The sequence below is a fragment of the Vicugna pacos genome, chromosome 11, assembly GCF_048564905.1.
Source record: "Vicugna pacos chromosome 11, VicPac4, whole genome shotgun sequence".
Taxonomy (NCBI): Eukaryota; Metazoa; Chordata; class Mammalia; order Artiodactyla; family Camelidae; genus Vicugna; species Vicugna pacos.
Genome location: NC_132997.1, coordinates 30,093,594 through 30,108,003, shown reverse-complemented (window position 1 = coordinate 30,108,003; position 14,410 = coordinate 30,093,594). Strand labels below are relative to the sequence as shown.

General features: G+C 44.9%; 1 protein-coding gene across 5 annotated transcripts in view; it reads left to right on the top strand.

Moving 5' to 3' along the window:
• The window catches only part of LYST (lysosomal trafficking regulator), a 149,188-nt gene that overhangs the window by 113,315 nt on the left and 21,463 nt on the right, over nucleotides 1-14,410 (top strand). For 4 of the 5 annotated variants that reach the window (XM_072971018.1, XM_072971020.1, XM_072971019.1 and 1 more), the window contains 4 exons: nucleotides 1,283-1,349; nucleotides 2,690-2,846; nucleotides 5,587-5,727; nucleotides 8,394-8,611. In XM_072971018.1, the coding sequence (XP_072827119.1) occupies nucleotides 1,283-1,349; nucleotides 2,690-2,846; nucleotides 5,587-5,727; nucleotides 8,394-8,611 (583 nt within the window). Of the gene's footprint in view, nucleotides 1-1,282; nucleotides 1,350-2,689; nucleotides 2,847-5,586; nucleotides 5,728-8,393; nucleotides 8,612-14,410 lie in introns of those variants that run through there. The other variant, XR_012077287.1, reaches the window with a different exon arrangement.

Here is a 14,410-nt window from a genome sequence, read left to right as displayed (position 1 = left end):
AAAGTAGCCAAAATTTAGAGACAACCTAAATGCCCAGCACTAGGTTTGAGTAAATTGTTCCCTGTTGCCGCCATTAAAAATGTTGTTGTAGAAATGTATATTTGGGGGCAAAAGATGTTCTTTTTATTTAAAAAGTGAATATGCACACACAGATAAGGGGAAGACGCCCGCAAAGGCATATGCCCTTCCAGACACACTGTGAGTATTAGAAGCAGTTTTATGGTTGGCTTTTGGTTTTTCGCTCATCAGTAATTTCTGATTTTCTAACCACAATAAGGATTATTTATGTTAAAAAAAAAACACTATTTACACTCTTTAGAAAAAAAATTGCGTGCCAGAATCTGCAACGTGATTTCTCCGATTTTGAGATGTGAATTTGTATCTATTCTGAAAAGCTATCTTTACTTTTTAACAAAGCGTTTAGGATTATAAAAGTCTCAAAAATGAAATTAATGTGTTTGCTATTGCTAATTTTAATATCCCGAGGCAGTGATTTTCCCCCCAAATAGATAGATCAGCATCCAACTAAACAGACCTGGTTTCACTTGCTGAAGTCTGAGCAAATCTTGATGTTGATCTGGGTACGGTGCCAGCTGTTGACACTGCAGGGGCTGCATCCTGGTGCGGCCCAGATGGCGCCTCGGCCAGGGAAGCCTGCGTCCCTCACTGAATCTTGTTCTGTCGCTTCTTCCGGGCCCCAGGGAGCTGCTGCTTGACTCTGTAGCCTGTAAAAGCAGGGCCTCCTCCTCGAACTCTCGGCACAGCGTTGCCCCTCGCTGTCCGCAAGTTAGTTCAGTGCTCAGGCTCCAGAGCTCAGCGTGGTCATTTGAAGCCTATGTTGTTTCTTCAGTTTTCCCTGAAAACCTGATAATTCCGTAACATTTCCTCATGATCGTATTTCCTGTCCAGACTGCCCTTCACTTTCACTGCCTTACTGGTGTGGAGTCTGGAGGTGGGGACAGGAACCTGGGGCCTGGTGGGAATCAGCTGCCAAGCGCAGCAGCAGTTAGGATTTGGAGCGAGCGGAGGGGCCAGCAAGGGGAGGGAGAGCGGCAGCTCTGGGCTGGGTTACTCCTGAGTCCGGAGTCCCAACACCCAACTGCGTCTGCCCGAACAGTTACGAAAGCGTCATTGTGAGCGGCGACTTGTCAGTTGCAGAGCAGCATGTGTAAGCACTGTGCTGTTGGCCAGTGGCTCTCTTATTTGCCTGCAAGCATCTGGGCACCTATTCCTGACAGTGCCAACATGCATCCTGTGCTTTCCATCGTCTCTTCCTCTGTAGAAACCTCTCCAAGCCCATCGCGGTGCAGTACAAAGAAAAGGAAGACCGGTACGTGGACACTTACAGGGTAGGTTTAGTTTTGCCTCATGTATTTTGATAAAGGGAAACGATTTTTGCTTTACAGGCTTACGTTTTACCAAACTTTAAATTTATAAGGTTGATTTTTCTGTTTCTCACTTCCTTGTGCTTTGGTTGACAGGCAACTGGAAATCATTAGATGATTTTAAGTATTAATCTGTCTTAATTCTCTGAAGACATTTTGCCCAGGAAAAAAAATATACTTGTTGTTGCATAAGTTGGAAGCTAATAGTCCATTGTTATGCTGAAATATATAAATAATTGCATTCCTTATAAAAATCATGAAGATTTTCAGGGACTCACTCTTTGTATCCCCTAGTGTTATATGTAATAGCGTCAGTACGTTTATAATGTACCATAATCCCTTATTCATATTCAGCAGGTTATGCTTTGGTTTATTAATAAAAATACCAAATTTTAAAGTTTAAAAATAGAAAATAATTGTCCATTTCTGTGAAATTAGTATTAATGGAATCCTGTTGGAAATTCAGGAGGTCTCGTTAGCCGTAGGCTGTGTTCTTCACAACAGTATCAGGACTGGGCAGCTGAAGCAGTGTCCCCCTATTCCGTACGTTGTCTTACGTCAGAATTCCAGAAAGATCCCTCCAGGCATCTTATGTGACAGTTGTGTCACTACTCGATTCTTCTGCAGCTGAGAATGAGACAGTGTCGTGGGAGTCAAGAAGTGACTCCAGAAAATTCACTGTCACCTGACTTTGTTATTAGGGACAGAAGCTGTGGGAGGCGAGGATGGTGCCAGACATTCAAAGTTTGCTTGCGCTTCCTTCTTTATGATGGGAGATGGGAGTAGTTGGAAATGCCTGAAGTATGTGTTACGTCTGTGTAACTCCACTGCAGAACAGCCGTAAAGAGTTCTGTTAAAGAATTCCAGTAGTGTAATACCGTTTTTCTATTTCTGTGGCGTTCCCACTGCTAGAGAAGCGCTTCTCTAAAGAATGTAGCTTTACCACTTGAACCTTCTTAAAATGCAGCAGCCCCGGTGAGAGGGGCAGCCCTCACGTGCTGAGTGCTCAGTCCACTCAGACTTTGTGCCCATTGGCTGGGAGCCAGGGTGATGGAGGTGGGTGCAGAACAGGTGGGTTTTCTCAGAGGGAAGGAGAGGGTCAAAGTGCAGGCTTGGGGGAGGCTTCTTGAGCGCCCAGGCCTCAGCAGGGCACCGTGGAGGAGCCTCCAGGCCCTCAGGGTGGCCGAGGTCCAGACAGGGGGTGGGGGGCAAGCCGTGGAGAACAGGTCTAAGGGACCACAGAGAGGACGGGCGAGCTTCCACGCCCCGCCAGCGCTCAGCGCCGTGACTTCTGACCCCTTCAGTACCTGGAGGAGGAGTACCGCAAAGGGGCCCGCGAGGACGACCCGATGCCCCCGGTACAGCCCTACCACTACGGCTCCCACTACTCCAACAGCGGCACGGTGCTGCACTTCCTGGTCAGGATGCCTCCCTTCACCAAGATGTTCCTGGCCTACCAAGGTAAGCCGCCCCCAAAGTCAGCTTTGTCGTGGGGAAGGCGGGGAAGCACTTGACAGGCAGCCTGAGCGTGTGTTGAGACTAATCAAACCATGAGAGAAAGAATTCCACTTACTCCTTCCACGGAATTCTCTCCAGGAAACCTGCAGGAAGCCAAACCACCTCACCCCGTCTCAGACTTTAGCTTCAAATTAAACATGTCTGAGTTTTTAAAATGCAGTTCACATTTTAAAAATTAAGAGGTAATTCCCATAGTATAACTTTTACCCCTTTAAAGTGTCTGCAGTTCACTTTTTTAACATGTTCAACTGAATAATCATTTCAGATCACCTAAGTGCTCTTTGGACCCTAATGGGGAATAGGTTGTTGTAAGTCAGAACGTGTAACTGGTTACAGGAGAGTCACGCTGCCCCCTGCGCCTCAGGGACTTCCCGGTTGATAATCTTCTACCTCGGCATGTTCGGGGACAGCCTGCAGGCCTGCAGATGACTTAGGCAGAGGGGAATCCTTGTACACACAGGGACACACCTACTTAGCGGTGTCTAACGAGGGCCGTGGCAGTAGCCCTGTGGCTGTTCCTCTGGGCGCTCGGAATCCTCTGTGGAAACGTCATCCATTCATTTCCCCGACCCTTCTTGAATGTCTTTCTGTGTTTATGCTCACATGCAACCTCTTGGAGGAATGAGTTTTGTGTCTGTACACCACTTGGTCTGTAAGAGGGGCTTTCCTAGATCTGCCCCTGTCTGAGTGCACAGAGCACAGGGTCCACGTGACAGCTGCACTGGGAGGTTGCTGCCCTGCCCCTCCCTCCTCTCTCTCCTGTTTACTGCCAGGCTGCTTGTCCTCAGCTCTTAGGACGTTGGGTTGAGAGCCCCCTATGTGCAAGGCCTCCTCCAGCTGCTGCACGGAGCACACAAGGAGGGAGACAGTTCTGGTCCTGGGGAAGAGCTTCGAAACTCACAGCTGAGCCGGGCTTGCTCTGCTTCGCAGGCCTGGCGCTGTGCTCATCTTTCTGGACGTGATTTGCGAATGCCCTTATTAAAAAGTGGCCGTAGGAATAAAAAAGAATATACCCGACGTGGTTTGGGGCAACTGCAGTGGATAAGAGAACCGTTACTGCCCTCATTTCTTTTAATGTAGCCCATGAACCTGTTAATGTAAAACTCCCAATCAACCATTATGCTGGGTTTTCTTCATCGTGTGTTAAAGAATGATTTTAAAACAAAACAGCAATGACCTCAGTCCCCATTCGCTTTCTTCTGATTGGTTTAAAATGACTTTGTTGGCTTTTGAATTTACTTCTAGGCTTCTGGCTTAGCCTAGCCTTCTCAGCTTGGCGCCGTAGTTGCTTTGAGCCCCTAGTTCTTTGTTCCGGGGACTGACCTGTGCTTTGTAGGGCGATTTGCAGCGTCCCTGGCCTCTCGCTGCCAGAAGCCAGTGGCATCCCCCACCCGCCCAGCTGTGAGAGCCAAGAATGTCTCCTGGCATTGCCCGAAGTCCCCTGGGGGGCAGAAGTGCTGGGGTAGCGACTGCTAGTTGAATATATACATGTTCTAGATTATAGGAGTCTGCAGTATTGCTTTTTTTTAAATTAAGAAACGGCAGGGAGTTTTAAAATCTGGACGGCACCCTCAGTGTGCTCGTCTCGTTCCACGGCCCTGTGCTCTCGGAGCTGGGGCCTGTGGCTCCACAGTCTTACACGGGTGCACTTATTTTCCTTGATTCTACTTAGATCAATAACTTCTCCTCCTGAATGCGTTAGTAAACATTTCTTTAAGTGGCCCTCCCTACTTTCTGAGGGAAAAAAGACGTATTTATAAACCCCATTTCTTCCCAGATGTTATTCAGTGGCCAGCCAGTGCTAACGAACTGAACAGAAGGGATGAGAAGGTAATAAAAGTGATAGAGAGCATCGCTCCGCAAAGCAGGTCAGGCTGGGGGCAGATTTAGTGTCTCTTTTAAAACTGAGCCTGGCTTGATGCTGAAATTAGTCTTTGACAGCCTCCCAATGAAAAGATGTGTTCCAATTCCAGCAAGTTCAAAGGAGTTTTAGCTGCTGCATCACAGTTCCTGAGAGGCGTCTACACTGCTGGTGTTTTCAAGGGCGGGCCTGTGGAGATCATTTAGCATTCTAGGCTAGAAAGTCTGCGTAACTGTTGACAGGAAAGACAGGCTCAAAACTCAGTTCTTGATTAATCTGCACCATTTATGTGAAATTTTACTTAATTTTTTGGCATAGAGTTAGAACATCTAAAAAGCAGTGCCCCCCAACCCCGACAGAAGAAAAAAGGGAAAGGAAAAGCGAGAGGAAGAGTAGTCTTACTGGTCAGAGGGGAGAACCGTTTTACCTGTTTCAGCTATGGTTGTCCTGCCCTATTCATTTGTTTATTCAGTGAACAAACCATTGCCCAGTCCCTCGGGTGTGCTGGGTACGGCTGCTATCCCAGGGTTCTGCTTCTGTGGAACTTCCATTCTACTTGGGCAGCCTGATCATAATCAGACAAACAATATAAATGTATCTAGTCACTTGCACTGTGAAAGCATAATACAGATTAAAAATAATATAACGCAGTCCCCAATAGATACAGAAATATTCATTTTCAAGAACGTGAACAAACTTTTAAACTATGGACAAACAAAAGGAACATTATTTTAATCTTTTTGAAATAGTCAAAGTAAATTAACAGGTTTCACATGGAATCACGTCTTTGTATCTTAATTGTGAATTTGTGTTTCTTTTTAGATCAGAGTTTTGACATCCCAGACAGAACTTTTCATTCTACAAATACAACGTGGCGTCTGTCATCTTTTGAGTCCATGACTGATGTGAAGGAACTTATCCCAGAGTTCTTCTATCTTCCAGAATTCTTAGTTAACCGTGAAGGTATAAGAATAAATCATTTCTAATTTATATTTCTGAGAGTTTGTACGTATTTTATAATTTTCCAAAAAGAAAAATAGCTTTGGTGAATCCTAAACTTTTGAGTCCCCAGGGAAGAGAAATACCTTTACTTATTAAACATATAGTTTTATTTCCAAGTGAGCTTGAGGATTTTCAGTCTTTCATTGGACTAGGTATATTTGAAAAACTGTAACTTATAACTATTCAAAGTATTTGCAAACACATATTTTAATTTTGTTACAGAAATAACTTAATTACTTTTTCTGACTACAAAAGTGATAATATGTTGATTATAAAAAAAGAATCATGAATTTATTAAAGCACAATATAAATTAACCAAAATCTTAATGATATTATGAGGAATGACCAAGTTAGAAATAAAACACTCTAACCAGAATTATCTAACAATGGTAAGGGATACCTGGAGATAAAATCACCTTTTCTGTGATGCCAGTGACCAGCAAGCTTGGCCAGTCTTGCTTGCTCTTCAGCGTGAGATCAGTTAACCCTTTGAGAGGTTACCTTTGGGTCGTTTTCCTACATTACCGATCTCATATTTTTATGGGACCTTGAGGAGTATATGTATTGAGAATTCTATCTTTAGGGAAGTTAGCGTTGGGCAACTTACTTTAGAATTTTTTCTGCTTTAACTGGCCTCTCAAGTTACTGGGCACATCGTTGATAAATTCATGCTGCAGTTTACCCGGAGCAGGCGCTGTCGTGTTGCCCGAGTGAGAAATGCCTCAGTGAAACGTCAGCACCTGCAGTTTGGGGTCCCTGCCTCGTGGCTGTCATTCTGGGACTCATTTGAATCTACCACTTGCTCTTGTCCAAGTCTCTTATGTGTATGTTCCAGTTATCCACAGCTGCATGACAAATAACCCCAATACTGAGTGACTCCAAACAACGTTAAATGTATTCTCCATCGGAGTTTTTCAGGTCAGAAATTGAGAAACAGCTCAGCCAGGTGGTCTCTGTGGTTGGCGCAGGGTCTGTCATGCAGTTGCATTCAGACTGGCTGCAGCTGGAACAGCTGGAGCAGAGCCACTGGGGCTGGTGACATCTCTCTTCGTGTGGTGTCCGTGGTTTCCCACGTGGCTTCTCCACACGGACGAGTTCAGAGTTCCTCATAGCATGGCCACCTCAGACATCCTACCTGGTGACTCGGGGTCCCAGGGAGAGGAGCAGAAGCTGCATGGCCTTTTCCAGCCAGGCCTTGGAGGTCACACACTGGCACTTCGGCTGCATTCTGTTCGTACCGGAGCCACAGTGCCTGTCCACATTCGAAAGGAAAAGGCATGGGTGTTGCCATTTGATAGGGGGTAGCAAAATTCTAGAAAAGTGCGTAAGACAGCAAGTGTTGTTATAACTGTTTCTGGAGAAGGTAACTTGCTACATGTCATGTCATTTCCAGTCAGCATTCCCACAGGATGCTCTCAGTAAACCTCCGGTCAGCTGCTCTGGGTGAAGAGGGCCCACCTCTGCGATGTGTCCCCAGAGCACCTGGAAGCTGGGAATGATTTGAGTTCACGGAGACCCCTGCCGCTCAGCCCCTCCCCGCTCAGCTCTTAGATGCCTCATCACCACTGTTCAGTCAGTCTGCCTCTGCTGCCTCCCCTGGAGCTGCCCCCAGCGGGTGCATCCTAACCGTCAGCCCCTGCCGCTGTCGGTCCCATGACTGCAGGGCTCGCCAAGATGACCCTCACCCCTACCCCCTGCTAAGCTGACGTGACCCCTTGGTGTATATTTTACCTCATACCATTTCAGAGTGCTTCCAGTATTAGTGAAGCTCCTTCTGTTTCCACAAGATCAAGAAGGAGGCAGACAGCAACTTAATTTTATGTGAAGCAGAATCAGCTTGTAAAGAGGTCCTTTCAAATTTGTATTGTTACGGTGTTTGGATTTTCTGTCCATAAAAGGTAGCCCCTCCCAAAAAAAAAATCTCTGTCCAAAGGTAATGTTTCCTTTAGAACAATTCTTTTAAGGAAACACTTCCGAGACTTTCACATACACTAGCAGACTAATGAGACAATTGGATACCACCTTATGTACATCTCAGAAGATTCTCTAATTCAGGATGCTAGGATAATTTTGTTGTCCACCAAGCATTCCTTGGTGGAAATGAATCAGAACAGACCTATAGATTTACCATAAAATTAATAGACTTAAGACAGTTCATTCTAGGAATGTGTGTACCTTGTATTCACTGGGCGTTTTAAACTACTGAATGCTAATATTTACTATATATAAATAATCTTAAATTTATTATAATGTTAACACCAGTAATTCAGAAATGCTTATACAAAAGCCTTCGCTTTATTTTAATCAAGTTTACAATTGAATAGATATTTACACACTTAATGCATTTGAGGATTTGATAAACTGGATTTGGAATTAGCAGGCAGTGATTTTCTGCTTTTTTTCCCAATATGATATAAAGTGTTGGAAGAATGAAGCGGGAAGGTCTCAGGCTCGTTAGGGCAGCACTAATGCACATAGTGATGAGAGACGGCGTCACTGTCCTCGCCGCTCCCTCTCCTGGTGACAGCCCACAGCAGCCGTTTCTGTGAACTCTTAGGATCTGCTCCGTAGGCCAGATGAAGCATGCTCTGGGGGAGACAAACATTAGTGTCAATCTTGTGTTTCAGGGTTTGATTTCGGTGTGCGTCAGAATGGCGAACGGGTTAATCACGTTAACCTCCCACCCTGGGCACGTAACGACCCTCGCCTCTTCATCCTCATCCACCGCCAGGCTCTGGAGTCCGACTACGTGTCCCAGAACATCTGCCAGTGGATCGACCTGGTGTTCGGGTATAAGCAGAAAGGGAAGGCCTCTGTCCAAGCCATCAATGTTTTCCATCCTGCTGTAAGTGACTGTCTTTAAAATCCGCGTTCATAGAAGGTAGAACCTGGGCAGTTAAAGACTGGACTGTTTCTTTGCAACACCCAGTTACCAAGGAGAGTTGGCAGAGACCCTAAATGTGGCAAGATTTTCAGGTTGGGTGTTCCACCTCTTTGAGAATAACTGAGGTACTGTCTGTTGGGGGTCCCCTGGGGCCTCCCGCAGGTTGGATGAGGACGAAGGACTCGGCATGTAGCTGTACAGCTAAGGCTTATTACAGGGGAGGGTACAAAGCAGAACCAGCAAAAGGACAGGACGCAGGGGCGAAGCTGGAGGAGACCAGGCACACGCTTCCAGGAAGCGACCCCTCCCAGTGCCTCCCGCAGAACTCGCTCCCTCCCTCCAGCAGCCAACTGTGACTGCGTGTGCGATGCCGCCCAGCAGGGAAGCTCACCAGGGGTGCGGTGCCAGGGCTCTCCTGAGGGCGGGTCACGTGGGCGCCCTCGGACTCGCAGGTAGTGAGACTCCCAGAAGAAAAGCAGGTGCTCAGTGTAAAACACACTCTTTGTGCAATGGATTTGGGCGCAGTGGGCCCCTCTTATCAGTTACAGAATGTTGGGGACGCTTCTGAAATCCATGTTCCCAGGCACCAGCCCAGGGCCCACCCTGCAGGAAAGGCCTTTCCAGGGAGGGCAGGTCAGGCCCGCCACGGTAACTCTTTTCTGCACATTATCCCGTATACGTGTTCTGTGTTTAAATGGCACCATTTTTCCTTATTGCACAAACAGTCTTTGTGCCTGGTTAGGAAAATGTACATGCTACAGACTACCAAAGGAAGGAACTGAAAACCAACTGTGATGTCTGTCTGGAGACAGACATCAGAACCGCCTTCTAGACTTTTTTCTGCACAAACGTATCATTCCGCTTGTGTAATAATATTAATACCGCTTGTTATTCCAGGTATGGCTAGCCAGTCATTTATTTAATCAATCCCCTGTTGTTGGATATTTAGTTAGTATTTGCTTGCTACTAAACTTAACACTCCTCAGGTTACTTCTTTACGTACGTCTTTACTTCTTTAAGGTAAATTCCTCAGGGTAGAATTGTTATACTTTAACATACATTTTTTAATGTTGTTAGATCGTCTACCTTTAAATATATATATATCTATTCAGGAAACATTTGTTTTGCTAGGCTCTGGGGATGCAAAGATAAATAAGATTCACATAGAGAGGGATGATCTGCAGATGGCCAGTAAGGAAGTGAAAAGGGTGTGACATCTTTAGTCATCAAGGGAATGCGGTTTAAAACCACGATGAGCTGCCACTTCGTACCCTTGAGAATGACTCAGAGTAAAAAGACTGACAATCTGGGGGCTGGGCAAGTGGACAACTCAGCGGCAGGAAGGAATGGACCTTACACAGATGTGGCAACAGGGGTGATTCCCCAGAGCATTTTATACTGAGAGAAAGAGGCCTTACTTAAGGGTAGACTGTGTACGAATCCACTCCATTTACATGGAATGCAAAAGCAGGGAAAAGTAGTCTTAGTGAGAGAGCCAGAACAGCAGTGCCTCTGAGGAGCAGGGCGTGCACCGCAGGAGGGCACCAGGGCGCTTCCTGGTGATGCGGATGTTGTGTCTTGATTTGCGTGATGGTTGCATTGGATTGTTCTTTAAAAATTTGTAGTATTTTACTGTATGCAAAATATACCTCTTTTTTAAAAAGTGTAGGTTTTTTTTTTCAAGTTTTAAAGACAAAAAAAAAGATTCAAATAGAGAGTCAGGCTAGAAGGAAGGTTAGCGTAGTTCAGCCTGCCTTGATGTGGGAGTGGGGTCCAAGTGAGGCCTCTGGAAGGAAGTTCCTCAAGGAATGAGAGGTAAAAAGACAAATTTTGAGGAGGAACCTATTTCCTAGTGTTCTGCCCAGATGCTACTCAAAGAGAACTAGAGATGAACCACTAATCCGCTGCATAAGACACACAGCCTCTTTGTGTTCCTGACTTTAAAATTAGGAGGCGGAGTTAGATTGATCGCGGACTTGCCCTCTGGCTGTGACTTTCTGTGTAGATGCATGGAGTGTTTGCAGCAAACACAGCTAAAGTGCATGCATAGATCCTCCAGTAACACACTCTGTATCTGGGCTTATTAAGCCAGAGGTCCATTCCTGAATGGTAGTTGAAATAAAAATCTCTTTAGTCCATTTTGCTCGGTAATTGTTTTAAGTGCATCTAAGGTAATAGAAAATTAAATTTCTTAAGAGGCTCACAGTCTGGAAGAGACTCTGACAGATGCACTGGTGACTCTGGTGGGCCTTGAATGCCCTGGCCCAGTGGTTGAAAAGGGCGTCGTACAGTTGGATTGGGGGCTGATAATTGTCCACAGAAGCGAGTGTAAAGCAAAGGCGGGGCCGCAGGGCTGATTTGTGAACTTCATTCATACTTGATCTAAAAGATAACTTTGAAAGCAACTAGGGATTTGGACATTAACCTCGAGATACCCTGTGCCTGTAATCCAGACACATCTTTTCAATTATTCTTACTTAAAATTCACATTAAAAGTACCTGCGTGTAGCAATATATGACATAATTCTCATCCTACTGGAATTTTTTCACTAATTCTTTGGGACTTTAGAACTTTAAAAAGGATAGAGTTCTAGAAATTTAATAAAACTCAATTCATGGGGCAAAACAAAGTGTAGCTTCATCAGTGCACAGTCTCTGAATTCAGAACTGAATTCGAATCCTTCCTCTGTGACTTTGCCACTTGCTGTGTGACTTGGTGTGACCTTAGCCTCTCTGTACCTAAATGTCAGATGTATAACATGTGAACAATAACACCAGCCTCATAAGTAGGGACTAAAGTTCATACAGAGTGATGCCTGCCGTACAGTTACGTATACATAAATGTTAACTTTGTAAAAAGGAATGTAAAAATGCCTTTTGATCTTAAGTCAACATTCACCAATATATGGGGTCCACTAGAAACTGATACCACAGAATGGAAAGAAGGACTGTTTTAAAATAAATTTGAATGAGTTCCGGCCGTAGGGCTCTTCCAGTCTTCATGTGAACTTTCAAGTGTATGAGATCAAGCAACCGCTAAGCAGGACCCTGCTCAGATGAGCGTGGTAACAGGGGTCTGAGTCCTCGTGGTGCTGGTGGTGACGGTGGTGATAGTGATGAGGGGAGTGAGTGTGGAAGACTGTTTAACATCTGAGAATCTGTGAAACTCGACTTTGGCATTTATAGAGATGTCACGTGTAGATGCATACGTGAAATTTGCTATGACGTTACATGATAATGCTGAATTGTACAGGGGACGCACACAGCAGGACAGATCTCTACCCAGCTACTGTCTGTGAGCTTTAAAAACAAAAACGTAAGTGCACGTCACTCTCATCTGACTCTGAGGAACGATGACACTAAGGAGAGAAGTGTAGTAACACCCTTTACATACGAGCTTGGAGTTGTCGCTGCTGCTCTCTGAGATTCCTTGCAGTTTTCACTAGAACCTAAATAATTCCTACCAGCACTGTGTCTTCATTTCACTTTTCCCTCTTCCTGTATCTCGCTTTGGACAGATTACTTTTTTAATAGTTTAGTACTACACATGAAGCCTTTTTTCTTATTCCAGCACTAGGTGTTAAATCCTGACTCGTACTCCTTTCCCAGTCTGATTATTGCCCTAACCCCCCTTCATGACCTAAGAAGGGCGACAGCATGGAGGACACCAGTCATGGACCATCAAGTGTGTCGGCCTTTCTGCAGCCTTTTGGTCAAAAATGGAATGCCTGACTTTGCTTCTCAGCCAGTCCTCTGCCTCTGGCACAGCCTTCTCACTGCCAAGTTCTAGTCGGGCTCAGCAGTGTATGTGGAAGCCTCCAAAGCAGACACACAGAGAGAGGAAATCAAAATTAAATTAATCCTCTCCAAGAGTAAATAAAGCATGGATGTGTTGCTCTTGAGCTTCCAGGGTAGAAATCGGAAAGACTTTGCTTGGGTTTCAGTGATTCTGGTGTTCAGACTGCTGATTCTTCAGCCCAGAAAAGCAGAGAGGCGGAGACCTCCAGAAATGGAGGCTCCTTACTGATGTCTATATATGTAAGGAAACGTGTCTCAGTAGTTGATATTTTGGACATCTTCTACCTGGTGCGTGCGAATTAGCAACAGCAACCAGCCGTTGTGTCTTGAGAGAAATCAGACTTAGCATATTGACGTCAAAGAACAAAAGTGGGTGTGGGTACAGCTCAGTGGTAGAGCGTGTGCTTAGCATGCACGAGGTCCTCATTCAACCCCCAGTTACCTCCACTGAAAAAACGAAGAAACAGATAAACCTAATTATCTTTCCCCTTGAAAAAAAAAAAAAAGAGAACGAAAGGGCATTTGCATATGAGACAATTCCAGGTAGATACAGATGGCTGTGAACTTCTAGCTCCCGTGGTCATCCCCTGAGAGAACTGAGGTGGAGCTGGGTCCTCTGCTTGTCTTCAGACTCTGTGTTGCCGTGTACCTGAGTTCTCTTGTCTCCTCCCATTCTGCTGACCACCTGGAAAGGTTTTGACTAAGTGCTTGACTCTAGTTTTCTAACCACTATCTAACAGGCAGCTACAGAAAAAATACAGCCACCTACTAATCTGCTTGCAGAAGCTATTTTGGATGAACTTAATTGAAAATCTTGGTTATTTTTCTTCAGTGCTCACTGAGAGACAAGACCAGAGAAAACCCTCAATTTGTTGTTCTTTTCTTTTCAGTTGAGGTATGATTGACACACATTATGTTAGTTTCCAGTGTACAACATAGTGATTTGATCATTTGGGAAATGATCAACACAGGAAGTCTAGTTAACATCCACCCCGTATATAGTTACAAAATGGTTTTTTTCTTGTGATGAATACTTAAGATTTATTCTCCTAGCAACTTTCAAATATGCAGTGTGATGTTATTAGCTATAGTCAATAGCTACACATTACATCCCCGTGACTGACTTATTTTATAACTGGAAGTTTGTACCTTTTGGCCCCCTTAAGCCATTTCACTCAGCCCTCACCTCTGGCAACCACCAACCTGTTCTCTGCATCTGTGAGCTTGGTTTTTTGTTTGTTTAGATTCTGCACTTAAACGAGATAGTACTTATTTGTGTGGTGTTTTTCTTTCTCTGTCTGACTTGTTTCACTTAGCATAATGCTTTCAGGGTCCATCCATGTTGTCACGAGATTTCATTCGTTTATGGCTGAGTGATATTCCATTGCATCTGTATGCCACATGTTCTTCATCCGTTCCGTCCATGCACGTTTAGGTTGCCTCTGTATCTTGGCTTTTGTAAATAAAGCTCAGTGAACACAGGGGTGCACATATCATCTCAAATGAGTGTTACTGTTTTCTTCGGCTAAATACCCAGAAGTGGGATTGCTGGGTCATGTGGCACTTCTGTTTTTAATTTTTTGAGGAACCTCTGCACTGTTTCCATAGGGCTGCACCAGTTTGCACTCCTGCCAGCAGAGCACAGGGACTCCCTGTTCTCACATCCTCGCCAGCACTCGTTATCGCCTGTCTTCTTGGTAATAGCCGTTCTAACAGGTGCGAGGTGATAGCTCACTGTGGTTTTGGTTTACACTTTCCTGATGGTGAGTGATGTTGAGCACTGTTTCATGTACCTGTTGGCCATCTGGATGTCTTCTTTGGAAATGTCTGTTCAGATCCTCTGCCCACTTTTTAATCAGATTGCTTTTTTACTGTTGAGTCAAATGAGTTCTTTATATATTTTGGATATTAACCCTTTATCAGATATAATGTGCAAATAATTTCTCTCATTTGGTTGGCTGC